The sequence below is a fragment of the Dipodomys merriami genome, unplaced genomic scaffold (assembly GCF_024711535.1).
Source record: "Dipodomys merriami isolate MVZ:Mamm:240054 unplaced genomic scaffold, mDipMer1.0.p SCAF_16, whole genome shotgun sequence".
NCBI classification, from domain to species: Eukaryota; Metazoa; Chordata; class Mammalia; order Rodentia; family Heteromyidae; genus Dipodomys; species Dipodomys merriami.
In genome coordinates, this window is record NW_027202937.1 from 3695607 (window position 1) to 3722003 (window position 26397).

Sequence of the window (26397 nt, forward strand, 5' to 3'; positions counted from 1 at the left end):
ATTATATAACTATTACAGAAATTCTCAATCTTGAGCTAACAATCCTGTCCTAACTAGCTTGAGAGATACTGAGCTAGTTAGAACCATCTTTAATCCTTAAAAAGAAATCTAGAGATTTCTATGTAAATTCTAGCAGTTGCAGGGGCCAAGGTTTTCTTTCTTAGAGTAGTTTGACTAGTTGTTGAGCCTTTATCTTTTCTTTTCTTTTTTTCTCAGAAATATGTGGAGGAAAACCCATTGTATGAGGAGCGGCGGAATCTGGACCGCCAAGCTGGCTTGGCTGTCGTCCTAGAGACAGAACGACGACGGCAGAATGAACTAAAGCGCAAACTTAGTGAGAAACCAAAGGAAGAGAAGAAAGAAAAAAAGGCAAAGGTTGTGAAAGAAGTGAAGGAAGATGAACAGGTCTCTGCAGAATTAGAGGACCAGCTCTCTGAAGGTGGGAATTCCCCTGAAAAAGCTGAAAATAAAAGGAACATTAGCATCAAACTCCATGTGAAAGAAGAGGTGAAAAAGGAACCACCAATATCATCATCTTTTGGGAAATTCAGCTGGAAGAAGACAGAAAAAGAAGAGGAGAAAAGTTCAGTGGTGGCCCCAAGCATCCTTAAGGAAGAGGCTGTAGAAAATAGTAAGGACAAGGAAGATGTCAAAGCTGAACCTGGGAAGGCAAAGCCCATCAAAATCAAGCTTTCTGGGAAAACTGTTGTTGCACATACTAGCCCTTGGATGCCTGTTACAACTTCAACACAGACTAAAATTCGACCTAACCTGCCTATCCCATCTACAGTACTCCGCAAATCAGGTTCAGCCACAGTGAGCAAGCCCGCTCCTCTTAATACCTTTCTGTCTATCAAGTCCCCTGGAACTACTGCTAAACCTCTGCCAGTGGTTAAAGAGTCTTCAGCTGATCTCCTCTTGCCTCCAGATATCATCTCCAAAGCTTTTGGAGGGGAAGAGGTGATTCTAAAAGGATCTCCAGAGGAAAAAACGGTGCTAGCTGAAAAAAGTGAGCTATCCCATATACCTGAGCAGATGTTGCCACCTCCCCCACCCCCCCCACCCCCACCACCTCCACCACCCCCAATTATACCTCATCCAGTTGCTCCAACTCCTACTCACGTAAATACTGCCTTGGCTCCTATAAAATCCAACTCAGTTGTATCTCAGACTCTTAGTGCTGGTTTTCTGGGTTCAAATAGCTTGAATCCAGAAATGTCTGTAACTATCATGCCCTCAGCACAGCCACCTGCCATTCCTTCTGATGAAACAGCTCCTGGGGTGAGTGAGAGTGACCAAGACCAGACTCTGTTCTCTGTATTAGTACGTCCTCCACCACCCCTCTCAAGTGTATTCACTAAACAAGCCAAAAAATTGGAGAAGCGAAATCCATGCTTAGCCACAGCCAATGCTAAGGACCTATATGACATATTCTACAGTAGTGGTGGAAAAGGAGCCCCTGAGACTAAGCTGAGCTGTGGCCCATTGGCCAATGGGGAAAATAATAATCTCACCAAGACTGAAAGTTCAGATACCTCTTCTACCTTGAACAGCAGTGCTTCCCAAGAGGACTTACCTCAAGATAGGGATTTGGTTACTGCACCTGTAGTCAGCAACCCTGAAAATCCCATTGCAGAAACACTGGTGTCCATAGGGAAATGGCCAGTTGTAGAGCATGTAGACTCAAAAGGCAGAGACAGCAGTCATGGCTTCTTACAGCCTTTGGCAAGGTTGTGTCAAAACAGGCCTTATGAAACTGTTACCCCAAAGACAGATACTTTGGCCTCATGGACTTCCAGCTCCCTCCAGAGTGACATTGATAGAGATATACTTCCACAAAGGAAAATTGATTTTGGCCTGGGAGAGCCAGTACCACCTGGTATAGACTTACCTCCTCAACTAGACACAGATACACACTGTCAAACCAAGGATTCTCAGAAGTTGGTAAAAGTTCATCTTATAGATTCTGATAATCAAGACAAGGGGAGCCAAGAGCTCCTCCAACCTGATAACTGTGGAGAAAGTGAGATAGAGACAAATACTGAAACAAAAAGAAAGGTGGAAATTGAAGAGGGAGTAGGTGCCAGCATCGTGCCCCATACCCACAGCTTAGCAGATTCAAATTTAAATAGCAAGAACAGATGGGAAGGAGAAGTAAAACAGCCCAAATTCAGTAACAAAGAAGCAGAACAACCTAAGAAATTGGTGACAGGATATGAAACCCCAAGTAAAGTAGTAATTGAATTGAGTAGTGCACAGGCATTCTCCTCTACAAAGGCAAAAATAGATACATTTTCATCAGAAACAATATCCTTATTCCATAATCCACAAGATATACCTAGAATTTCTGCCCCAGCATTGCTGCTTGAGTCCCCAGCCAGATCAGATATATGTTTAACAGATAGTCCCCAGAAGAAAGGAGTTAACATTGGCAGTCAAGAGTGGCTTGAAAATTCAGCTTCCAGGACTTCTAGGTATAGAACCTTCAAATTCAAGAAAGAAAGATCAAAAGATTTTCAAGGTAAAATGATCTACAAGCCTTCTGTTTGGAACAAGAACAAGAGGCCAGAGAAACCAGAAGTGGAAGTTGTGGAGCCACAAGATATCTGTCCAGAACAGACAGTGACAATAGAAACTGAGGCTAAGGAGCTTGCTGCCCTGAGTAATCTGGGAAGTATGCATGTTGACTTGTGCAGTACTCAGGTAGCACATGGATCCCCAAGTACCCTTTCTCAGAAAGCATATGAAGAAAATTTTGTAACACCTATAAGATATGATCCCTCTATCCCCAATGACTTTGAACCAATCTCCTCATTGTCTGGGTTTCCTTTAGATTCTCCCAAACCCCTGGTGCTTAACTTTGAAACGGAGGGTGAACACAACTCATCTAATCCCACAAATGGGAGGATCACTTCTAACTATTTGAAAACTGGGCTTTCTGTAGAAAATGTTGACTGTGGCTTGGGGGGCCTAGAAGGAACACACCAGGCCCTTGACCTTTTGACAGGGGGAATGTTGCCTGAGGAAGTTGAAGAAGCTTCACAATTAAAGAAGCAAGATTCACTCACATCCAAAACAGTTAATCCTACAGGCTTTGGGCCATCTTCTTGCCTTCCAGACCTTGTTGACTTTGTCACACGGACATCGGGAGTTCCAAAAGAGAAACTATGTTCTTCTCTCGCTGAGCCAGGTGACCCTCTAAAGTGTAGCTCCTTGGAGATGGGACCTCTGCAGCTAGAAATTTTGGATGCATCCATCCCAGAAGTACCAGTTGATCAAGCAGATGAGGACAGTGATAATGCTTTGAATTTGGTAAAAACTCCAACTTCAGGATCCCTTTCGAAGGAACAGATAGTTGGAGGCAATACAGTCCCTCAATTAACTGAACAAGAAGCTGCCATTGATGCCACCAAGGACCACACACAATCCAGTGTTCATATATAATAAATAATACCCAGGGCTACTTGTGGATCAATCAAATTAGCTTCTAGAAACCAGATACCTAGATGATCCAGGACAAGTTAGCAATTTGACCTGGAATCTACACCCAGAAATACACTCAGCAGCTTAACCGTAACATTTGCGGAACTTAAGAAAATTTACCTCTTCAAACAAAACTTACTTTAAAATATCAAAAAAATCGTAACTTCTATATATGTATCTGTTAAAAATATTCTGTTACCTTTTTCTTAATTTTTCCTACTTTGTCATTAAAGTCAAATGTCGATCTGGCTCACCACATAGTGTGCTTTGGTTGTATTTTGGCCTTGACTCGCTGCAGTTTCTGGATGTTGGGGAGGAGGGAGACAGCTGACTTCTCATCTGCTGTGTTATATTCCTATCCAACTTCCTGGGCAGCTGACAGCACCTCTGGGAGAAAACCAGGAGGCTTGCTGAAAAAGGAAGAGTTGTCCTTTTAGGTTTTCATTTGGATGGGCCTGCCTTAATTGTTTGAAATGTCACGTGAGTAGCCTTTTTATTTAATGATGTCTACTTCCCTTATTGGCATGTCAACTCCCATATGTCTTTTATTCTCTTGCCTTTGCTTGAAGTGAGCCTGTTTGGAAATGGCCTCAAACATAGAAGAATATCTGACAGGCTCTTTTTTGTTTTGTTGTTTTTGAGGTCACTTGTATTTTTGAAATGGCCTTTGTTCATTGTATTGTGAACTAGTAACAATTTGCATTTAATTGTTTAGCAGCTATTTCTGTTCAGAAATAGAAGATAAGAACCTGATCTTGTAATTGGAGTCATTCTATGTTCCATAAACCTATATGTATCCCATCTTCTACCTCTCCCTTTACCATTATTTACACCATAGTGTGATGTTTGGGTTGTATATTTTGTTAAAAAGATTAAAGAATTTATGACTTGACTTGGACAAGCTTAACTTTATTTTTAATGTGTTACTTTCGTGGAATAAATGTATTGATCTCATGTTTCAGAATTTATTTTTTATTTTTATTTTTTTTGTCGGTCGTGGGGCCTGAACTCTGGGCCTGGGCGCTGTCCCTCAGCTCTTCAGCTGTAGACTAGCGCTCTACCACTTGAGCCTCAGCCCCACTTCTGGCTTTCTCTGCTTATGTGGTGCTGAGGAATCGAACCCAGGGCCTCATGCATGCAAGGCAAGCACTCTACCACTGAGCTACCTTCCCAGCCCGATGTTTCAGAACTTTTGTTTTGAAAGTATTGCAGTTTGAACTCAGGACTTTGTGCTTGCTAGGCAAGGACACCACACACATTTGAACGTCAAAGAATAACTAGAATAGTGAACACCTGTTACCTTACTGTTACTACTCCCCAACCATTCTTTCCCCCAGTTACTTCTTTCTTGCTGCCAGAATATATAGTTATATACAATGCATGTATGTGTGTATTTATAAGTCATATCCATGCCCCAATGCTGTCTCAAATTGGTAGTAGTAATGTCTTCCTCTTGTGAAGTTTATCCTCTCTCTTCTCTCTTTCAGTATCTGCTGCTTTTGCTAATTGGCTAGCACCTTACCAACTGAGCCACTCCTCCAACCCCATCTTGTGCTTTCTCTCTCTAGGCTCTTTTGGGACCTGAAGGACAATCAGGAATTCTTATTGGGATTTCCTCAGTAATAAGAACAAATTGTCAGCCTGGTGTTGGTGGCTCATGCCTATAATCTTAGCTACTCAGGAGGCTGAGATCTGAGGATCACAGTTCAAAGCCAGCCTGGGCAGGAAAGTCCATGAGACTTATCTCCAATAAACCACCAGAAAACTGGAAGTGGCACTGTAGCTCAAGCAGTAGAGCACTCGCTTTTAACAGGGACAGCGCCCAAGCCCAGAGTTCAAGCCCCACAACCAAAACAAACAAAAACAAAACAGGCACTGGTGGCTCACGCCCGTGATCCTAACTACTCAGGATGTTGAGATGTTCTTAAGAATCATGGTTCAAAGCCAGTCTGTGCAGGAAAGTACATGAGACTGATTGCCAAGTTAATTAGTACAAAGCCAGAAAAGGAACTATGGCTCAAAACGGTAAGAGCACTAGCCTTGAACACAAAAGCTCAGGGACAGAGTTCAGGCCCTGAGTTTAAGCCCCAGGACCAGCACACACACAATCATCAGTAGTTATGTTTGAATGTGAGCAAATACTTAATTTTATCTAAGTTGCATAAATAACTCCTTAAAAATGTCACTTGGCTTTATGAACAGAGGTTCCTGCCTTATAGCATATTCAGAGGGCATGTGATTACCTTTAGTTACCTTTCTACTAATATTGCTACTATAGCTAAAGCTTCCCACATTATGTCATTTTTCTGAAAAGTCAAAAAAGTCAAAACAATCAGTTAAAGCCAGGTGCTAGAGGCTTGTGCCTGTAATCCTAGCTATTCAGGAGGCTGAGATTTGAGAATCATTGTTCATAGCCAGCCCAGGCAGAAATGTCCATGAGACTCTTTCTCCAGTTAATCGCCAGAAAGCCACAAGTGGTGCTGGCTCAGACTGGTAGAACACTAGCCTTGAATGAAAAGTTCAAAGACAGCCCTAAGGCCCTGAGTTCAAGCCCCACAACTGACCAAAAACAAACCAATCAGTTAATGTTTTGATAGCAGGCACATACATGTATGTCTGTAACACTGACAAGTTCGGGGACAGGAAGAATGGGGAATGAGATGGGAAGTGGACATACAAGATATAGCTATCACTAGGCACATTATATATGTATTTTAAGTGGAGAAGAGTTCGGAGAGGAGATAACCTCTGACAAAACTAAGATAGTTCATATTTTGTTAATACTTATTTTTTGTGCTGGTACTAGGGCTTGAACTCGGCCTGGTCACTGTCCCTTATTTGCTCAAGGCTGGTACTCTACCACTTTAGCTACAGCTCCACTTTTGGCTTTTTGGTGGTTAATTGAAGCGTCTCATGGACTTTCCTGCCCCAGCTGGCTTCAAATGGCAGTCCTCGTATCTCAGCCTCCTGAGTAGCTAGCATTATAGGCATGAACCACTGGCACTTGGCTATTTTTAATATACTTCTAAGCACTGGTTCTCCTTGCCTCCACAAAGCTTACCTACCAAGTACAGAAGGCGAACCTAAACAAAGACTCCATTTATTAATAATGTTTTCTTTATAGTTTAAATTTTCAATTGTTTATATAATTATACACAGAGAGACAGAATTCATTAATAAGTCAATTAACTTAAAATGAAAATCTTTAAATATCACCACTGATTTGCCCTCAGTTCACATACACTCAGAGAAAACATTAATAAACATGTATGATTGTTACAGTACTTAACATGGTTGTAATCTTATGTTTCCCCAACTGCATCATAAATTCTTCAGAGGAAGTCATCTTTGTTTGTTATGTTTTTAACCATTGTATTCACAGCACGTAGGTACCTGACACAGGATACTCAATAAAAAAAATTATTGAATCAAGGTGGTGATAGTAGCTGTTTTTATTCTGATAATACTTAGCAATTTATAAGTAGGTTAAAAATTAAATTGTTGATTGTGTTTACTGAGTACTCAGCACTCTAAAAGCAACTGTTCTCTTCTGTTCTAGGTCTTTATGCATAGAACACTGTAGTTGTGTTCTTCAAGGTGCCAGTGGTTCCCTCATTTCAATGGCATTCTTAAGTATGATGCCAGCTTAGGAGGCAGACACTACCTCTGCAGCCCCTACAAGGGACACCAGGTGTGGGAAGGTGGTGAACTTACCCTAGCGTTAATTAAAAAAAAAGGGGGGAGATTTGAGGGCTTTGATTTTTTTTTTTTTTTTTTGTCGGCCGTGGGGCTTGAACTCTGGGCCTGGGCGCTGTCCCTCAGCTCTTCAGCTCAAGGCGAGCGCTCTACCACTTGAGCTACAGCGCCACTTCCGGTTTTCTGGTGGTTTATTGGAGATAGGAGTCTCACGGTCTCTCCTGCCCGGGCTGGCTTTGAACCGCGATCCTCAGATCTCAGCCTCCTGAGTAGCTAGGATTACAGGCGTGAGCCACCAGCGCCCGGCGCTTTGATTTTTTTGGTGACTGCATTTTTCCCTCCAGGCAGATAAGCATGTTGAAGTCAGATAGTCAAACCCAGAATCTCTTGAGTTGGCTGAAGTGGGTAACGTTTTCTGGCCCATCTAACATCTTGTCATCTTATCAAAATTAATTTCATTTCTATATAGAAACAAAAATTAACGGAAAAAGTTCATTTTGCAAGAGAAAAAAAGGATGCTTTTTTTTTCCATTTTCTGTTGCGTTTTAGTCTTCTGACAGGGAAGATGCATTTTACATAAAATTATCCACACATGTAAATAGTACATATGCATACATATGTAAAAGTATACATCAGTAAGTGTTATCTGGTGCTACAGAACTATAGGATGGGTTTTGGGGACTTTCTGTATATTGCATGGTAATATTTTTTTCTTAAAGCTGTATCTCTATTTAGTGCATGCCTGTCTTCACTCCTCTCATCTGTATTCCATCCTTACAAAAAAGGTCTCTACTCCCATCTATGCAGGGGCAGCATACCTTTGTCAAGGAATCCCCAGCCATTCTGCCTTTCTCTATCTCTTCTTCTCTTGACCTTACCTCTGTTGAGCTGATTGTGACTATCTACTGATATTGTACAATTAGGCATTAAATGATTTCAATAAGGTACTAGTCTTTATCACAAAGTCTTAGTGGTATGCAATAGGATGGAAGAAAGAGCCTGTTTAGATAGAACCATTTAAATAAAGCCTTACAGGTTTCTGTCTCAAGCATAGGAAATAAGGCAAGAAATAAAAAAAGTTTTGTAGAAAATACGGGAAATTAGTATGTTTAAGAGAAGTGAAAGCTGAGCACCGGTGTGCTCACACCTGTAATCCTAGCTACTCAGGATGTTGAGATCTGAGCATTGAAGTTGGAAGCCAGCCCGGGCAGAAAAGTCCATGAAACTCTTATCTCTAATAAGCTTTTTCCAGAAAAAGCTGGAAGTGGTGCTGTGGCTCAAGTGGTAGAGCACTAGCCTTGAGTAAAAGAAACGCAGGGACAGTGCCCAGGCCTTGAGTTCAAACCCCAGGACTGCAAAAAAAAAAAAAAAAAAAAGTGAATGTTCAGGATAAAAATAGAAACATAAAATGGGAGAATAAAAGAAGTGAAGAAAACAACCAGAGAAAACCTACCATATTTATGCATTATTTAATTTCATCTTCACTCATAGTCTCTTAAGGTTCTATCCAGTCTTCTTACAGAATCACACATGCTTAACTATGTAAGAATAATTATGACCACATTGTTATTAACTGTCATCCCTCTATCTTCCTTTCTTCTCAGGGACAATTCCAGAATTCTTCAGATTTCCAAAGGAAGATCTGCAGTAAACATTTCTGCTCCAGGGAGGCGGGGCTAGAAGCCACTGAGACCCTGAAAATGATGAGCATCCTTGTGGCCAGTAGGCCATCACCTCTAGGATCTGACTAACAGAAGGTGGGTATGGCTGCTTGGGGGCAAACCTGGGTTGTGAAGAAGGCCAGACATTTTAGCCGCCAAAAAATGAGCGAGCTAATGAATGAACTCATTGTCTGTATATATGTACATAAGTATATATGTATCTACCAGTAGAGGAGGAACAAGATGAGAATGAACAGAGTATATATTTTAGACTTCCATTCCACACTTCACTTAACATTGAATAAACTTCCATTTCTCATTTGTGCTCTGATACTTTTAAAGCTGAAAACTTTGTTTCCCCATTCTTTTTAGACTCTACACTCCAATATCCCTAGCAACTAGACCATCTACCTTGGTTTGAGGCTATTTTAATGCCCCATGAAATAATCAAAGAACAGAGCTGGGAATGTGGCTTAGTGGTAGAGTGCTTGCCTAGCATACATGAAGCCTGGGGTTCACTTCCTCAGTACTACATATACAGGAAAAAGCCAGAAGTGATGCTGTGGCTCAAGTGATAGAGTGCTAGCCTTAAGCAAAAGAAGCTCAATGACAGTGCCCAGGCCCTGAGTTCAATCCCCAGGACTGGGGGGGAAAAAAAATCAAAGAACAACTGGTATGTCTTTAGAGGAGTGGGATACAAGGAAGATAAAGGACGGTCAAGGAAGGAGGAACAATCATAAAGAAAATGTTTGAAAAAATCCTGGGAAATCAGACTTTAGGATACAGGAGCAGGTAAATACCATTCCTTACTCTCTGTTTTTTTTTTGTTTTTTTTTTGGTCAAGCGCTAGCCTTGAGCTGAAGAGCTGAGGGACAGCTCCCAGGCCCAGAGTTCAGGCCCCATGACTGACAAAAAAAAAAAAAATAATAACAATAACAATAATAATAAACCATACAATGTATAGCTAAAGCCATCAGTAGATGGCTTTCAAGTAAAGGGTAAGAAGTATCTCCAGGCCTTCTATTACTACTCATACCTAAGCATTATCCTGTGGATGAAGCAATGGAAAGCAACTGGTGCCAGTGCTGCCAACACTTTGTCACCACCACTTTCTCTCCAGCCCAAGATCTGTTTCTCATCAGCTCTCACAATCTTCCCAGGTACAATCAGGGTGTTAGTCACAAGCTTTCCTTTCTAACTGATACACAGTCATGGTCCAGCCTCTGTTTTGCTGCTTAGAACTTAGTTCTCAAGTGGTATCTGAAGTCCATGTGTAAGTCAGAATGTTTTTCCCTTTGTATGTCTTCTATTTGATATGCTAGAGTTTGTCTATCTCCAATATCTTTTTTTGGGGTGTGCCAGTCCAGGGCTTTGAACTTTTGTTTGGCTTTCTTGAGCCACAGCCAGTTCTCTACCACTTAAGCCATACAACCAGTCTGTTGTATATGTTAAGAATGAAGAAATATTTAAGGTCTATTTATATTAAAATATAACGTTAAAATTTATTTTTTAACTGTATTTTTTTGTTTTTTTTTTGGTACTGGGGATCGAACCCAGGATGTTGCACTTGCTAGGCAGGCGCTTTGCCAATGAACTACATCCCAGCCCATAACATTAAAATTTATATAACAAAACTTGGCACCGTTTTTTTTTTTTTTTTTTTTTTTTTTTTTTTTTTTTTTTTTGTCGGTCGTGGGGCTTGAACTCTGGGCCTGGGCGCTGTCCCTCAGCTCTTCAGCTCAAGGCGAGCGCTCTACCACTTGAGCTACAGCGCCACTTCCGGTTTTCTGGTGGTTTATTGGAGATAGGAGTCTCACGGTCTCTCCTGCCCGGGCTGGCTTTGAACCGCGATCCTCAGATCTCAGCCTCCTGAGTAGCTAGGATTACAGGCGTGAGCCACCAGCGCCCGGCCTTGGCACCGTTTTTATTAGCATACATTAGCTATGAAAGGGAATATCATTATGACATTTTCATTTATATATAGATGCATTCCAATCTATCTCCCCCACCCTATTACTCTCCCTTACCTCCTTCCCCCTTCCTAATACAATTTCAACAAGTTCCAGTGTACTACTTTCATATATACTAACAATCTATTTTAACCATATATATTCCTATAAAATCCACCATCTTAAATTATACAATTCTCTGGTTTTTACTGTCTTCAAAGTTATACAAGCAGAACTACTACTTTAATCCAAAACATTTCCATCAACTTCTTCCCAGCCAGAAAAAAAAAAAAAAAACATGCCAGTAGTGGACATTCTTAATTATTTTCAAGCCACTCTCAAAATTGGCAGTGTCGGTCTGCTGTCTCTGGATTTACCTATTCTGAACATCACTTTAACATATTATTTTGAAGTTTCAACTGTATGGTATCATGTGTGACTACTTCATTGTATTTTATAGCTAATATTCCATTGTAGGAATATATCAGGTTTTGTTTATTAGTTGACAAACATTTGATTATTTCCACTTTAGGTCAAGTATAAACAGTGCTTTTTTTGTGTGTGGCCATATGTTTTTAGTTCCCTTGGATGTACACTGAGGAATAGAATTTCTGCATCATATGATATTATATAACTTTTTTTTTTGTCCATCAGTTGTTGTGCATTAACTCATGGTTTGAGCGCTATCCCTGAGCTTTTTCACTCAAGGTTAGTGCTCTATCACTTGAGCCACAGCTCCATTTCCAACTTTCTGGTGGCTAATTGGAGATAAGAGTCTTATAGACTTTTCTGCCTGTCTTGGCTTTGAACCATGATCCTCAGTTCTCAGCCTCCTGAGTAGCTAGGATTACAGATGTGAGCCACAAGTGCCCATAGCTTTTCAAACTTTTGTATTAAATTGCAACTTCATATTTTAAAAGCACATACATTACAGTCTTTTAACTTCAAATTTTCACAAGATGAACATACCCAAGTATCCATTGCCATATCCAAAACTAAAATATGGCCAACACCACCAAGTGCCCTGTCATATTCTCTTCCAGCATTTTCCCTATTCTGATTGCTGTCTCAGGTGAACATTGTATGTAGATGTACCAGTACTGGGGCTTGGGTTCAGGGCTTCATACTCTTGCTCTGCTTTTTCACTCATGGCTGGAACTCTGCCTGATGCCGGTGGCTCATGCCAGTAATCTTAGCTACTCAGAAGACTAAGATCTGATTTTCCCTGAAAGAAAGTTTGTGAGACTCTTACCTCCAGTTAATCACAAAAAAAGCCAGAAGTGAAGCTGTGGCTCAAGTCTTAGAGCTCTAGCCTTGAGCAAAAAAACACAGGGATAGTATACAGGCCCTGAGTTCCAGCACCAGCTTCTAGCTTCTGGATTATTTTCATGGTTTACTCTTGTTTGTAGCATGCCTAACTAAGTGTTCCATTTCTTTTTACGGCTGAATGTTCTATTGTATGGATATATTACATTTTGTTTTTCCATTTGTCAGTTGATAGACTTCTGATTGTTTTTTCTCTTTTAGCTATTGTAAATAGTGCTTCTATTCACATATCAGTGTTTGTATGGAAATGTGTTTTCATTTGTCTTGGAAATGGACGGAGGGGTAAAATGTGAGGTGAAGCCAGGACTGGTGGTTTATACCTGCAATCCTAGCTACTCAGGAGGCTACCTTGGTCAGGGAAGTCCTGAGACTCTTAGCTCCAATTAACCATTAGAAATCTGGAAGTGGTGCTGTAATTTAGTGGTAGAGCATTAGCTTTGAGCAAAAGAGCTCAAGGACAACACCCAGGCCCCCCAGTTCAAGCCCCAGGACCGCCAAAACACAAAACAAAAAACGGGGCTGGGAAGATGGCTCAGTGGTAGAGTGCTTGCCTTGCATGCTTGAGGCCCTGGGTTCGATTCCTTAGCACCACATAAGCAAGAAGAAAAAAGCCAGAAGTGGCGCTGTGGCTCAAGTGGTAGAGCCCTAGCCTTGAGCTGAAGAGCTGAGGGATAGCACCCGGGCCCAGAGTTCAGGCCCCACGACCAGACCCAAAAAAAAACAAAAACAAAAAACACAATTTTTTTTTTTGTCAGTTGTGGGGCTTGAACTCAGGGCCTGGGTGGGCACTGTCCCTGAACTTTTTCACTCAAGGCTAGAGCTCTACTACTTCATAACACAGTGCCATTTCTGGTTTTCTGGTGGTTAATTAGAGATAACAGTCTCATGAACTTTCCCACTTGGGCTGACTTTGAACGGTGATTCTCAGATCTCAGCCTCCTGAGCAGCTAGGATTATAGAGAACTACCAGCACCTGGTTCTGTTTAGCTTTCTCAGGAACTGCCTGTTTTCCAAAGCAATGCTCCACTTTACCACCGACGATGTATGAGGGATCCAGCTTTGTCATATCCTTGCCAACACTTGGAACTTTTTTAAAAATTTCAGTGCCAGTCCTGAGGCATCAGAGCCTGGATGCTGTTCCCTGAGTTTTAGTGCTTAAGGTTGATACTCTGCCCCTTGAGCTATAGCTCTACTTACAGCTTTTTAAAATTTGAGTTAAGAGTCTCACCAGGAAGTGGCGCTGTGGCTCAAGTGGTAAAGAGCTAGCCTTGAGCTGAAGAGTCTCACCAGGACTTTCCTGCCTGGGCTGGCTTTGAACCTCAATCCTCAGATCTCAGCCTCCTGAGTGGCTAGGATTATAGGCATGAGCCACTAGTAACAGGTTTTTGCTATCTTTTAAATGACAACCATCCTAGTATGTTTAAATAGTACCATATTTTGGTCCTGATTTGCATTTTCCTAGTGACTGATGATGTGAAACATCTTTTAAGGTGTTTGAAGAACATTTGTGTATTTTCTTTGAAAGAACGTGTATTCACACTCTGCATTTCTAATTGTATTGTCCTTTTATTATAACAAAATAAGTCAGTTGTTACTTGACCCTTACCAGATAGATGATTTGCTAATATTTTCTTACATTCTGTGAGTAAATTTCTTTTAAGTGTGCTTTGAAGTACTGCTGGGCTATTTTTAACATATTTAAAAATCTTAAACTAAATTATAAATACATGATAGGCCTTTAAATTATACTTTTTTTTGTATGTGCACTAGAACTTGAACTCTGGGCCTTATACTCATCTTTTTCAATCAAGGCTGGTGCTCAAATACTTGAGCCACACCTCCAGTTCTGGCTGGTTAATTGGTAATAAGAGTCTCACAGATTTGTCTGCCCAGACTGGCTTTGAACCTTAATCCTCAAATCTTAGCCTCTTGAGTAGCTAAGGATTAACAAGCCTGAGCCACCAGTACCCAGCTAAGTAATCCCTAATATTTTTTGGTGATACTAGGATTGAGCTGAAGACCTCAGCCTTGCTAGGCCAGGTACTCTACCACTTGAGCCCCACCTCCCACCCCAAATTATACTTTTAAATATAATAAGAAATACAATTTTATGAGCAAGCTATTTATTGTATGCAGAACATGTTTTGAGGCTTCCAAACAAGGAGTTTTGAGTTCATGAAGAAACTCATCATTTAAAAGTGACGGTTATTAGTTATATAGCACTTTAAGTGCTAGGTGCTGTATAACTCATTTAATTCCTTACCAACTCTGTGAGATAGTTTTGTGCTGCTACTCATTGTACAGAAAAGAAAATTCACAGGCTGTGAAGGTGGCTCAGTGGTAGAGTGCTTTCCTTACATGCATGAGGCCCTGGGTTCGATTCCTCAGCACCACATAAGCAGAAAAAGCCAGAAGTAGCACTGGCTCAGGTGGTAGAGCACTAACCTTGAGCTGAAGAGAGGGACAGCACTCAGGTCCAGAGTTCAGGCCCTATGACTTGAAAAAAAAAAATTCAGGAAATGGAAACAAAAGGTTTTTCCTTTTTGTTTTCTTTGTCTTGTTTGTTCATTTGCCTGTCTTATGGAGGCAAGGGGGAACACAGAAATAAAGGGACAAAGGGTGAACAAATGCAGCAATGGTACTCATTAGACACTATGTTGAAAATGAAGTATATGACTTGTGGGTGGGGATGGGAAGAAAAACGGGGAGAGCGAGGGAAGGGGTGACATTGTCATAAAAGAAACATACCCTTTACCCAACTTATGTAACTGTACATCACCTTTATAGTAACAATAAAAAATATTTACAAAATATTTTTTTAAAGTTTGCCTGCAATCTGAGTGAATAGCAAAGACAGGCTTCGCATTTCATTGCCCTCAAACACCTGACAGACTGACCGGGCTGAACTAACCAGCTTAAAGAGCTACCTTTTGGCTTGGAGGGTGAGGAGAATGTTTTCCTGGCATCTGTACTGTGGACATTTTCCTCTATGCACCAACCCAGAAACTAGAGCCCCCACCCCCCACATCCCGTCATTTTCACTGTGCCTCTGTACTCCCAGCCCCAAGCCCCTCATCTTTTATGTGCTTCGAAGTAACTGAGAAATTGTTTTCCAGGTGGAATGGTTCGAAATTTCTGTGCCCAATGAGTGCTCATAACCCAGTGGGCTCAAAGAGAGCAGTGGGCGGAGCCGCCGAGGGGCGGAAGGATCCCAGCGGCCAGGCCTGCGAGTGAGCAAGCGGACCTAGTGGAGCCATGAGCTGGACCTGCCCGCGTTGCCAGCAACCTGTTTACTTTGGTGAGGTCCGGGCTGAGGAGGGGGAAAAATGGGGGCAAGTGTGAGCTGCTTGGGTTCCCCGGGAATGGCGACGGTGTGGCCCAGACAGCTTTTTCTACCTGTAGCAATGCTTGCGTGTGTGATTCCCCTGCTCTCTGCCAGCGAGCCCCATGGGGCACAGGGCACCAGGGTTGGATGGAGCCGGACTCCCTGCAGGCATTATGTCTGTCTCCACGGAGCAGCGCTGGTGGGCTCTTCCTCCTGGGGACTGAAGGGGTAAAAGGAGGCTGTCTGGTGCAATTTTGGCTGTATGGAGCTCTGTTCTACCTTGTTCCTCACAGCTGAGAAAGTGAGCTCCATGGGCAAGAACTGGCACCGCTTCTGCCTGAAATGTGAACGCTGCCACAGCGTCTTGTCCCCTGGTGGACATGCAGAGGTGAGGCCTGCCCAGGATATACAGCCTTGTCTCTTCTCCCAACTGGCCCCCAACTTCAGCTTGGAAGCCAGCCAAGGGCAGCCTCACCAGCTAAGTTCAGGGTCACCCACCCAATGGGCCTCACACCAACCAAGCTTTGTGCCATGACGCCACAGCTTGGGGGTGGGTACACACAGTCACCTCCCCTTCCACCCCTACCTGTTTTTGCTCTGTCCCTGCACTTCAGTGGCCATTCTGGCATGCCAGCCTATCACCCACCCTTTCTAGTCCTTCTAGAATGGGCCAGTGGACACATACCTGGCAGCTTAGCTTGGGGAAGGCCTGTGAGGCAGGGCCTCCTAGCTCTGAGTGACCCCCTTGCCTCTGGTTGTGCTTGTGCCCAGCACAATGGGAGGCCATATTGCCACAAGCCGTGCTATGGAGCTCTCTTTGGACCCAGAGGTAAGTACTAGCCTAGAAGGCCAGGGGCCACAGAACCCTGCCTGTGGCTGGGAACTAGGGCTTCAGACCTGACACTCCTTCCCCAACTGGGTGATTCTCTGCAGGAGTGAACATTGGTGGTGTGGGCTGCTACATCTACAACCTCCCCACTCCTCCTGCCAACAGCACTCCCCTCAGCCCTAGTGATTTCAGCCCCCCAAGGCCACGGACAGGCCTCCCCCAAGGCAAGAAAAGTAAGTAAAGCTCCTCCTCCCACCCTTCCAGATGCAGCTAAGCTGGGTCTTAGTCTTTTACGAGCCCTCTGCTCCAAAGTGCTACAACTTAGTGCTTAACAAAGTCCCTGGGCCCTTTTTTGATGCTCCCTCAGACCTGCTGCTGAGAAGTTAACTGGATAGATGGCATTATTACCTTCATTTTATATGAAGGCAACTGTGGTCCAGAGAGGACAAGAGACCTTGTATATCACACAGGTGATTATACAGGTTTTTGCCTCTGAGGCAAAGCTAGCCTGGAACTTAGGTCTCTTCGGGAGGCAGGCCCACACCATGGAAGGAAAGATGCATGAGTAAGGGGTTATTAGGATCCAGGCCCTCAAAATCTTCATCTTCTCTAGTCCATGTTCTTCCTACCCCCTGGAGTAGGCAAGGATAACCTGACACCTCTGCCCTGGCCAGCTCCTCTATCAGCTAAGGTTTCCTGAAGATTGAGTTGCTAACAGGGTTGGATTGTGGTGCACCTGAGCCCCTGGGGTGGGGGTGGGGGGAGGGAGGCAGATAACAAGGAAATCATCCCTATTACATAAAGGAACGGGGCAAGAAGCAGGGCCCAAGGGGCCTTGCTCTGGGCTCTAAGAAGGCAGATTCATGGCTGTCCAGGAAGTGGGAGGAGAAACAGGATGGATTTTGGAGGGGAACAGTGCCTCGTACAGATAGGCCCTGTACCTCACCATAGCCAAAGCCAGGGCCTCTTCCCCATAAAGGCCCTCCCCACATGAAGACATTCACTGGGGAGACTTCCCTGTGCCCCGGCTGTGAGAAACCCGTCTATTTTGGTAAGTGACAATGGGGTGTTTGTGAAGGGAAACACCGGGTGGTGACACGGAGATCTCAGGCAGGTGGGCCACTCCGCCCTGCCTGTGCCCTGCCCTGCTCTGCCCTAAGATGGAGAAATACCACCTCTCTCCACCACCAGCTGAGAAGGTGATGTCTTTGGGCAGAAATTGGCACCGACCCTGCCTGAGGTGCCAGCGTTGCCAGAAGACCCTGACTGCTGGAAGACATGCCGAAGTGAGCAGGGCAGGGAGGGGCTAGGCTGAGGGAGGAAGATTAGACATGGAAAGAACAGGAGGCTGAGATGACTTTTTCTCTTATGTTCCAGCATGATGGCATCCCCTACTGCCACATCCCCTGCTACGGCTATCTGTTTGGCCCCAAAGGTGGGTGGCCCCACCCCAGACCTCAGGCCCAAGGTATAGCATGTCCATGATCTTGTACGGATGTGTGCTCAACTTCCCTTATGGTCAAACACACTCTAGGTCACTCCCATCTCCCCTGCTGCCCCCTCTCCCCTCCTCCCCACACTCAGTCCAATACTCCCAATTTCTATTACCCTTGGTAATAAGGCTTTCTCTCTCAGGTGTGAACATTGGTGATGTGGGCTGCTACATTTATGAATGAAGATAAGATCCAAATGAGCTACTCACAGCAGAAGTCATCCTACCTAAGGCTTCTCACCATCCCCTTCCTGGCCCAATGGGGGCTACACAATTTGCCATTTTCTTGGGGTGAGGGAAGACAAGATCCTGGGGGCTGAGCCTAGGTTTCACGGTAGATCTCTTTCTTTTTCCTATTTGGCTAGAGGACTTACGCCACCTTAATTTCAATGGTAGCCTACTGACCTTCCCAATTCCTTTCTGGGCAAATTCTGGAGCTTCAAGCTATGTCATCAAACTTGCTTATTGAGCCTCAGTGTCTCCAGCTTCTCTAATAAAATATTGGCTTCTATGCCTTCAGCATTTTTTTTGGGTGAGAGGTCTAAACAGCAGATTGTGTCCGAGGGGTCCTGAGAGTGCCTCAAGATAGCAGCATATGAGTAGGTAAGAGTAGGGGCTGGGAAGGTGGCTCAGTGGTAGAGTGCTTGCCTTGCATGCATGAGACCCTGGGTTTGATTCCTCAGTACCACATAAGCAGAAAAAGCCAGAAGTAGCACTGTGGCTCAAGTGGTAGAGTGCTAGCCTTGAGCTGAAGAGCTGAGGGATAGCGCCCAGGCCCAGCGTTCAGGCCCCATGACCAACAAAAAAAGAAAGCAGCATTAAGTCATGGCATACAAAGCTCTGTCCTCCTGGTCCCCTGACCCTCTTCTGGGTAGCCCCTAACACAACTGGACAGTATACCTGCTAGCCTCATTGGTACCAGTAGTCATCATAAGACAGTCCCTTCTTTAGCACCATCTCTAGAATAAGTACCTTATTTGGTTTGAGTATGACAACGTGTTCTGTGGGAAAGCTCTGCTAAGAGGATGTTTCATCCATTGGAGAAATGAACAGAGTAAAGCCTAGAGAAGAAAAGTCACATACCCAAGATCACAAAGACAATCAGTGGCAAGGCTGGGAACAGAGCCCATTGCCGGTCCAATGGCTTCTCATCCAAAGCTCTTTCCAAATCTCATTGCTGCCTCAACCCAAGAAGTACCTTTATTTATAGAAAAGAGTCACAGAATCCCCCAGCCAAGAGAAGAGTGCCCAGAATCTCTAGCAGCCCACTGCATTCTGGGAGGTTGTCCTGCTACTTGAGGCCAAACAGTCAAGGCTGATGAACACAGGCAGAGGACACAGCAACCTTCAGCCCTAGGCAGGCTCTGTGGTCCACCCCCAGTCACAAGAGCCTGCCTCTGCTCTCTCAGTGCTGCTTCAGAGCTTCTCTGCGTGCCTCTCCTCAGTTCCATTCAGTCCACACTGCATCTCTTCCTCCTGATGGCTGGGGAAGGGGTTGGGAGCAATGTGGGGTTTAATCTTGGAGTCTGCTGCCCCTTTAGGTTTGGCCCAAGGCTCTTCCTAGCTCATGGAATAAAAACAGATGCTTGTGAACATCCCTGATGAGTAGGCATAGCTGAGTGTGCACACCTGAGCCTCTTCTTGATCATCCTTAGGTATTTATGTGCACACACATATATGAACTTGTATATTTTTCTGCAAACAGCACATCCCAGGATATCACCTGAAATACACACTCATGTACATGTGCCAAGTACATTTGTGCAGTTATGTTTTCCCTTCTGCATCGTCAGGTGTGAGGGATCTGAACCGCCCCCCCACACACACACACCTCATTTTCTCCACATCCTGGATGGTCTCTGGCAGTTGGGCCTTCCTTGTCTCTGGCAGCAGGAGGGCAATGCAGCCAGCCAGCAGGGCAATGCCCCCGTAAACCAGCTTGGGCAGCAACAACCACACTCCATCCAGCAATGCCGTTAGTGGGGCCAAAGAGCCCCCCAGCCTGCCCACCAGCGAGGCCAGGCCCAGCCCCGTCTGTCTGTTCAGAAGAGAGGGTGAGAGAGGCTTTGGGTTTGGGGTCACGCCTCAAAGACTCCCTCCCTGGGCTGGCGGGTCTTGGGATCCCCTTCCAAAAGGCCTGCGCGGAGCCAGCGCCGCCAGAGGATGGGGTCCTATTCTGCCAACATGCCAGTCAGGCACAGCTAAAAGAAAAGTTCCAGGCAGGTTGAGAAAGGGGCCCAGGCGCAGGCCGGCGGGGAGGGCCGGCGGGGAGGGCCGGCCTTCCCGCTGTGAACGCGCGTCGCGGTGGGCAGCCCCGCGCGGCTCGGGACGAGGCCACACCCCAGCGCAGCACGCCCCGCCCCCAGGCCGCCTCTATTCCGGGAGGCGTCTGACAAGCTCCGCCCAGGTCCCCTGGGCCTCGGTGGGCTCACCTGAGCACGGTGGGGTACAGCTCCGACGTGAAGAGGTACGCGGTGGTGAAGGCCGCCTCAGAAAACATTTTTCCCACAACCGCCAGGGCGGTGGTCCAGGCCCTGGTCCCTGTGGAAGGGGTTCCAGCAGTGAGGAGGGGGCACCTCGGGGCGGGAGGGGGCGTGGTCTGGGCGGGCCTGGGGGCGGGGCTAGGGACAGGATCTGGGAGGACAGGGGACGGGGGCGGGGTCTGGGCGGGCTGGAGGCGGAGTCTTGCGTGCAGGGGCGGGTATAGGGCGGAGCTTGGGGCGGGGTCTGGGCCGGCAGGGGGCGGGGCGCGGTCCGCTCACCTGAGGGCACCAGCAGTCTGACCCCGTAGGTCAAGGCCGCGCCCAGCAGCATCCCGGACAGCGTGAGGCGACGCCCTGCGCGGCGAACGCACAGGTAGACCAGGAGCTTGGAGGGCAGCTCCACCGCCCCGAAGAGCAGCTGCGTCTGGTACACGTCCAGCCCCAGCCCCGACAAGTCCAGAGTCAGGCCGTAATAGGAGACGTTCACTCCGAACCTGGGCGGGTCAGCGCGCCACTCAGGGCCCTGCTGCCGCCTCTGTCCTTTCCCGGGGGCTCGGTCTTGTCCAGGACGACCCCAGGTGACCCGCCTGCCCACCGCCCAGCTCACGCCCCCCACGCCGCGCCGGGCCCAGCCCACCCGCCCCTACCACACCACCACGCAGCACAGCGAGATGTGTCGGAGCCGTGGCGTTCGGAACAGGTCTAGGTAGGAGGGTCTCTGGACCACACGTTCCCCTTCGGCCACTTTGTTCAGGGCCTGGTGGAGGAAGAGGCGAGATGGTGACACCAGTCTCTGTCTCTGTATCTGTTTCTGTGTCTGTCTGTCTTTCTCTCTCTTCTCTCTCTCTCCCTCCCTTCCTCCCTTCTTCTCTCCCCCTCCCTCTCTCCTTCTCTCTCCTTTATCCCTCTCTCCCTCACTTTCTCTCTCTCCTCTCTCTGTCTCTCTCTCCCTCACTTTTTCTCTCTCTCCCTCTCTCTGGGTTTCTTTTTCCTTCTCTCAGCCAGGTGGATGGAGGTGCTTGTGGGAGCCAAGAAGGTGTCCCGAGAAGCAGGACGCTCAGGAAGGTCATTCTGCAGGGCTTTTCCTGCCACGCCTGGCACCCCCAGGAGGCACTTGGCACGGTCCCTTCCCCCCTACCCACTCTGAGGCATGCACACATGCATTCACCCTCACCTCCTGGCTCAGTTCGTCCTCACCCACTGATTGGCCATTGAGCCTGGCACAGCGGAGCAAGTACCCTCTGGCCTCCTCCACACGGCCCTGGGTCAGAAGCCAGCGTGCAGACTCAGGTACCCACCTAGGAGAGGCAGGACACCCTTCAGCCAGAAAGTCAGCGCCATGAGCCTCCCCTCTCCTGGCACATCCAGGTGGTCAACCTCTAGGCTCTTGCTCATGCAGTTCCCGCCATGAACTCTTAGAAGTCTTTTAATGCCCAATTAATTTAATGAGGTTTTGTGTGTGTGTGTGTGTGTGTGTGTGTGTGTGTGTGTGTGTGTGTGTGTGTGTGTTGTGCTTACCAGTTAGGTATCCTACTGTTTGAATCACAACCCTTTTTTGCTTTATTTTCAGATAGGGTCTTACATCTTTTGTCCCAGGTTAGTCTCAAATCACAACCCCCAGCCTCTTATGGCTTCCTGTGTATCTGGGATGATAGGTGTGATCACCACACCCAGCTTATTGATTGAGGTTGGGTCTCATTAACCTTTTTTCTTTTTTTTTTTCTTTTTTTGGTCACTCATGAGGCCTGAACTCTGGGCCTGGGCATTGTCTGTGAGCTCTTCAGCTCAAGGCTAGCACTCTACCACTTGAGCCATAGCATCACTTCTGGCATTTTCTGCTTATGCGGTACTGAGGAATCAAACCCAGAGCCTCATGCATGCAAGGCAAGCACTCTTAACACTGGACCATCTTCCCAGCCTTTTTTTTTTTTTTTTTTTTTTTTGGTTGGTCATGGGGCTTGAACTCTGGGCCGGGTACTGTTCCTCAGCTCTTCAGCTCAAGGCAAGTGCTTTACCACTTGAGCCACAACACCACTTCCTGTTTTCTGGTGGTTAACTGGAGATAAGACTCTCAAGGACTTTCCTGCCCAGACTGGCTTTGAGCCACAATCCTTACACCTCAGCCTCCAGAGTAGCTAGGATTACAGGTGTGAGCCACCAGCACCGGGCTCGGGCTGTTTTTCTTGATGTCTCATTGCCTCTTGATTCCTGTTTCTCGCTCCCTTCATCTTTCAGTCTCTCTGTTGTTGAACCCATCTCTGATAGTCTTCCTCCACCCCCAGCTGTGTGCAGCCTCACCAGATGCTGAGGATGCCCGGGACACAAGGCAGGGTGGCAGCCAGCAGCAGCCACCGCCAGTCCCGGATCAGGTACCCAACCAGAGCCAGCAGCAGCACTCCTCCCGACCAGAAGATGGTGCTCAGCACTCCGGCCACCACCCGGTGTTCCACATCCAGCCACTCCAACTCTAGGCCCAGGGCCAGGCCAGACACAGGAAGAAAGGAAGCGAGGCTCAGATGTGCCTTCTCACCAAACAATGGGTCCCCTCAGCCCTCCTGGCCTCCGGACCCTTCCCTGCCTCACCCAGTGGCAGCACAATGATAGTGAACCCTGCCAGGGCTGAGCCAGTGAGGGTGCGGGTGATGACAAACATGACGTAGCTGACGGAGGCTGCAGACACCAGGCTCAGCACCAGGGAGCTCGCATAGGCCACCAGCAGCAGCCGGCGCCGCCCAAACCTGCCAGCAGAGGATCACCCAGAGTCAGTACCCTGTGGAGCCACCCCCAGCTGGCAGGGGACAGTCCCCCAGCCTGTTCCCTTAGTCACCCCATGTTACACCCCACCTGTCAGACAGATATCCGAAGAGCACAGCCCCCACCAGCACACCCACAAAGAAGAAGGTGGACGTCAGTTTGCTGAGGCCTTTCTGCTCACAGACCAGATCCCACTGCAAAGACAGATGGTCAGGAGCTCCAGTGGGGTGAGGCCCCCTCCAGCTGGCAGAGCCCCTCCTCTCCTGACCCTGGGGGTCTTCTGCAGCACCCAGCCCTGCTTGTCTCCTTCCTCCCAAGGGTTTTGACCAGAGAGCATAAGTTCTGCCCGCCCCCCCCCACCCAGGGAGACTCTACCCCCACCCACACGGCATAGGGACATAGATCCAGATGGATTGCACAAATCACAGATCTAGTATCGGAAAAGAAGACAGAAATAGGGAGAGAGGAGGCCTCTGTGGATCCTCCACTTCTCACTGCAGAAATGTCCTTCGCAACTCTTTGTTCTGACTCCCAGAAACCCCTTAGCCCTTCTCCACCTTCCTCACTCCCCACGGGTGAGTTCCTACAGGCCACAAACTAAATTCAGTGCTTTGTCTTCATAGACCCTAGGTCCAGATGGGTAAGCTGGGCGTCTCGGGGGTGAGGAAATGTATCGAATGGCCACACAGCAATTAGCCCACAAAATGGCAGGCCCATCCTGCTCACCTGTCTCCCCCCCCACACACCCCTGCGCTCGGGTACCTCAGTTGCAATGGTGGAAGAGAATTCTGAGCGGTCATATTCCCAGCCCTGGGAGCAGGGCACTGTGGAGGGTTGGCTTTCCAGGTCCCCAGGACTCTGCATCAGTCCCCCCAGGGTGGTGTTGGGGAGAACCCAGGGGGAGGCAAATTGAAGACAGGAGCTAAATGTGCCGTCAGGCTCCCTGGGCAGGTGGGCCTCCAGCCATGCGTCCTGGTGGCTGAAGTTGGCCGGGGCTTGAGGCAGAGCGCAGTGATGGGCGGGTGTAGTAGACAGGAAGACAGGCAGTAGGAAGTGCAGGGGTAGCAGCACTCGAGGCAGGGCCAGTAGGAGCAGATTCCGGAGCTGGAAGGGCCCGAAGCCACCCACCTTGTCCAGCAGCTCCTCAAAGCCCATGCTGCCCACCCACTGGCTGCTCCCAGTAGTAACTAGCACCGCTCAGCCTGCTCACCACATGGACCCTTGGACTCTGGAGGTGGAAGTCAATAGATGGAGGAGTAGAGAATCTGCAGCCAGAGCCAGCCCTTAGGGGCTGGCCCAGGCCTGGGCCCTCCCCAGCCACCGCATCTCCAGGGATTCCACCTGTCTAGTCTAGCATGGAGGGGAGGGACTGCCACCCATTCAAAGGTCACTGATACCAAGGTGGCAGCCCTTACACATTGGTGTCCAGAGACTAAACAAGGAAACAGGGGAAGGTAACTGGGTGGGAAGGAGGTGAACACCACCTAGCCCAGCAGTAAACAGAGCTACAAGGGATTCTAGGAAAAGGAGGTCCCAGGGGCATGGTACCAGCTCCCTTAGACGCCCTTTGCCCGGTGAAGCTAGAGGTCAACCGTATCTATTTGCAGCCACAGGCAGTCTGGCCTACTAGGGTTCAGGACTGAGGATTGGGTCTTCACCAGTGAAGGGCTTTTGTGGCTAAGTAACAGAGTTTCCCTGGATTCCTTGTCTGCCTGGAGCTGAACCCCTGGCCTGAGTGCCACCAGGACATGCACTGGCCTGGCTGGGGAATCCTGCCCTCATCCGTCCCCCGTCACTCAGGACCCTTCCCCGTCCATGGGCCCCATCCACCTGACGTCACCCATTTCTAGATGACCCCTGTAGCAAATGCAGGACAGAAGCCAGCAAAGTCAAGTTATTCTAAGCTGAGTGTCACAGACACCACGCAGGCAACACTGGGAGATTGCCCAGTTGTGTCCCAAGATTTTCAAATGAATTTCCAAAGATGTTCTTTGGAAGCTAAAAAACAAACAAAAAACTTTGGAAACCACTAATTCAATCTAGCTCCAGTTTTGAACAGATAGTGAAACCAAAGTTGGGGACCTGCTGGGGTCACACTGTGACACAGAGCTGACTAGAGGACAGGAAAACACACCAGCCCCAGACTTTCACCTTTGTCCCAAGATGCTCTCTGGAGATGTACCAGTCAGTTGCACACTGGGTCTTCAGAGAAGGGGGGCTTTGTTTTGGAGCCTGAACAGTGCTCTGTGTCTGGTGTAGCCACTGGGGCATGTAGGATTCAGCAATAGACACCATTTTAATGTATTTGCTGATTATAAGAATTTCCCCTAGAATTAGAGCTGTAGGCAAAAGTTATAGCCAAGATGTTCATTTGGGCACCATTTGAAATGGTGGAAAAAGTTGCAACAGTCCAGTGAAAAATCAGTGCGGAAATGGTTAAAAGACTGTGGAAGCCGGGCACTGGTGGCTCAGGGCACTGGTGGCTCATGCCTGTAATCCTAGCTACTCAGGAGGTTGATATCTGAGGATCACAGTTTCAAAGTTAGCCTGGGCAGGAAAGTCCATGAGACTCTGATCTCCAATGAACCACTGGAAAACCAGAAGTGGTGGCTCAAGTGGTAGAGTGCTAGCCTTGAGCCGAAGAGCTGAGGGACAGCGCCCAGGCTTTCAAGCCCCATGACCAAAAAAAAAAAAAAAAAAAGATTATGGGACATTCATATCATAGAGTATTAGCCATTAAACAGAACATAAAAGAATAAGGAGCCGGGCGATGGTGGCTCACGCCTGTAATCCTAGCTACTCAGGAGGCTGAGATCTGAGGATCGCGGTTCAAAGCCAGCTAGGGCAGGAGAGACCATGAGACTCCTATCTCCAATAAACCACCAGAAAACCAGAATGGCGCTGTAGCTCAAGTGGTAGAGCACTCGCCTTGAGCTGAAGAGCTGAGGGACAGCACCCAGGCCCAGAGTTCAAGCCCCACGACCGACAAAAAAAAAAAAAAAAAAAAAAGAATAAGGGAATATGAATAATATCAAAATATGTGACATCTATATATGAAGATGGCATGAGAACTCTTACTGAAAGGTGTAAAGGGAATGGGGAGATGGGCAGACAGAGCAATGGGCAGACAGGGCACTGTTCTGATTAAAATAAAGTACATGCATATGTGAAAGACCATAGCAAGCCGGGCGCCGGTGGTTCATGCCTCTAATACTAGCTACTCAGGAGGCTGAGATCTGAGGATCATGGTTCAAAGTCTGCCCAGGCAAGGAAAGTCCGTGAGACTCTTATCTCCAATAAACCACTAGAAAACCGGAAGTGGCACAGTGGCTCAAGTGGTAGAGTGCTTGCCTTGAGCTGAAGAGCTGAGGGACAGCGCCCAGGCCCAGAGTTCAGGCC

At 47.0% G+C, this 26397-nt stretch overlaps 3 protein-coding genes across 7 annotated transcripts in view; 2 read left to right on the plus strand and 1 right to left on the minus strand.

The window, feature by feature from the left end:
* Positions 1–15319, plus strand: part of Znf318 (zinc finger protein 318) — a 60793-nt gene extending 45474 nt beyond the window's left edge. The window contains exons 8-9 of one of the 2 annotated variants that reach the window (XM_070023684.1): positions 8784–8936; positions 15232–15319. In XM_070023684.1, the coding sequence (XP_069879785.1) occupies positions 8784–8930 (147 nt within the window). In that variant the 3' untranslated portion in view covers positions 8931–8936; positions 15232–15319. Of the gene's footprint in view, positions 1–216; positions 4376–8783; positions 8937–15231 lie in introns of those variants that run through there. The other variant, XM_070023683.1, reaches the window with a different exon arrangement.
* Positions 15320–15325: 6 nt separating this feature from the next.
* Positions 15326–18261, plus strand: Crip3 (cysteine rich protein 3). Of its 3 annotated transcripts, none has more exons than XM_070023686.1 (8): positions 15326–15413; positions 15734–15828; positions 16212–16269; positions 16374–16502; positions 17249–17320; positions 17461–17555; positions 17647–17737; positions 17905–18261. In XM_070023686.1, the coding sequence occupies exons 1-8, from the start codon at positions 15371–15373 to the stop codon at positions 17943–17945; spliced, it is 624 nt and encodes a 207-aa protein (XP_069879787.1). In that variant the 5' UTR covers positions 15326–15370; the 3' UTR covers positions 17946–18261. The 3 variants fall into 3 exon arrangements, with proteins under 3 accessions (XP_069879787.1, XP_069879788.1, XP_069879786.1); XM_070023687.1 differs by having other exon boundaries at positions 17647–17704; XM_070023685.1 differs by lacking the exon at positions 15326–15413 and having other exon boundaries at positions 15740–16269.
* A 682-nt stretch (positions 18262–18943) lies between these two features.
* Positions 18944–24211, minus strand: Slc22a7 (solute carrier family 22 member 7). Of its 2 annotated transcripts, XM_070023344.1 has the most exons (10): positions 23761–24211; positions 23089–23192; positions 22828–22982; positions 22543–22711; positions 21419–21542; positions 20892–21001; positions 20524–20738; positions 20194–20302; positions 19593–19799; positions 18944–19244 (listed from the first exon to the last, which is right to left on the minus strand). In XM_070023344.1, the coding sequence occupies exons 1-10, from the start codon at positions 24151–24153 to the stop codon at positions 19178–19180; spliced, it is 1653 nt and encodes a 550-aa protein (XP_069879445.1). In that variant the 5' UTR covers positions 24154–24211; the 3' UTR covers positions 18944–19177. The 2 variants fall into 2 exon arrangements, with proteins under 2 accessions (XP_069879445.1, XP_069879446.1); XM_070023345.1 differs by lacking the exon at positions 18944–19244 and having other exon boundaries at positions 19643–19795.
* Positions 24212–26397: the final 2186 nt, after the last annotated feature.

Excerpts from the sequence above, each read along its gene's own strand:
- Crip3 (XM_070023685.1), top strand. The coding sequence starts at position 15,942 with ATGGGCCTCACACCAACCAAGCTTTGTGCCATGACGCCACAGCTTGGG. Across the intron at positions 16,270-16,373 it reads AGCTCTCTTTGGACCCAGAG|GAGTGAACATTGGTGGTGTG; the intron begins GTAAGTACTAGC and ends GATTCTCTGCAG. Across the intron at positions 17,556-17,646 it reads CTGCTGGAAGACATGCCGAA|CATGATGGCATCCCCTACTG; the intron begins GTGAGCAGGGCA and ends CTTATGTTCCAG.
- Slc22a7 (XM_070023344.1), bottom strand. The coding sequence starts at position 24,153 with ATGGGCTTTGAGGAGCTGCTGGACAAGGTGGGTGGCTTCGGGCCCTTC. Across the intron at positions 20,739-20,891 it reads CTGTGCTGCGTGGTGGTGTG|GTTCGGAGTGAACGTCTCCT; the intron begins GTAGGGGCGGGT and ends TGACCCGCCCAG. Across the intron at positions 19,800-20,193 it reads CTGTACCCCACCGTGCTCAG|ACAGACGGGGCTGGGCCTGG; the intron begins GTGAGCCCACCG and ends TCTTCTGAACAG.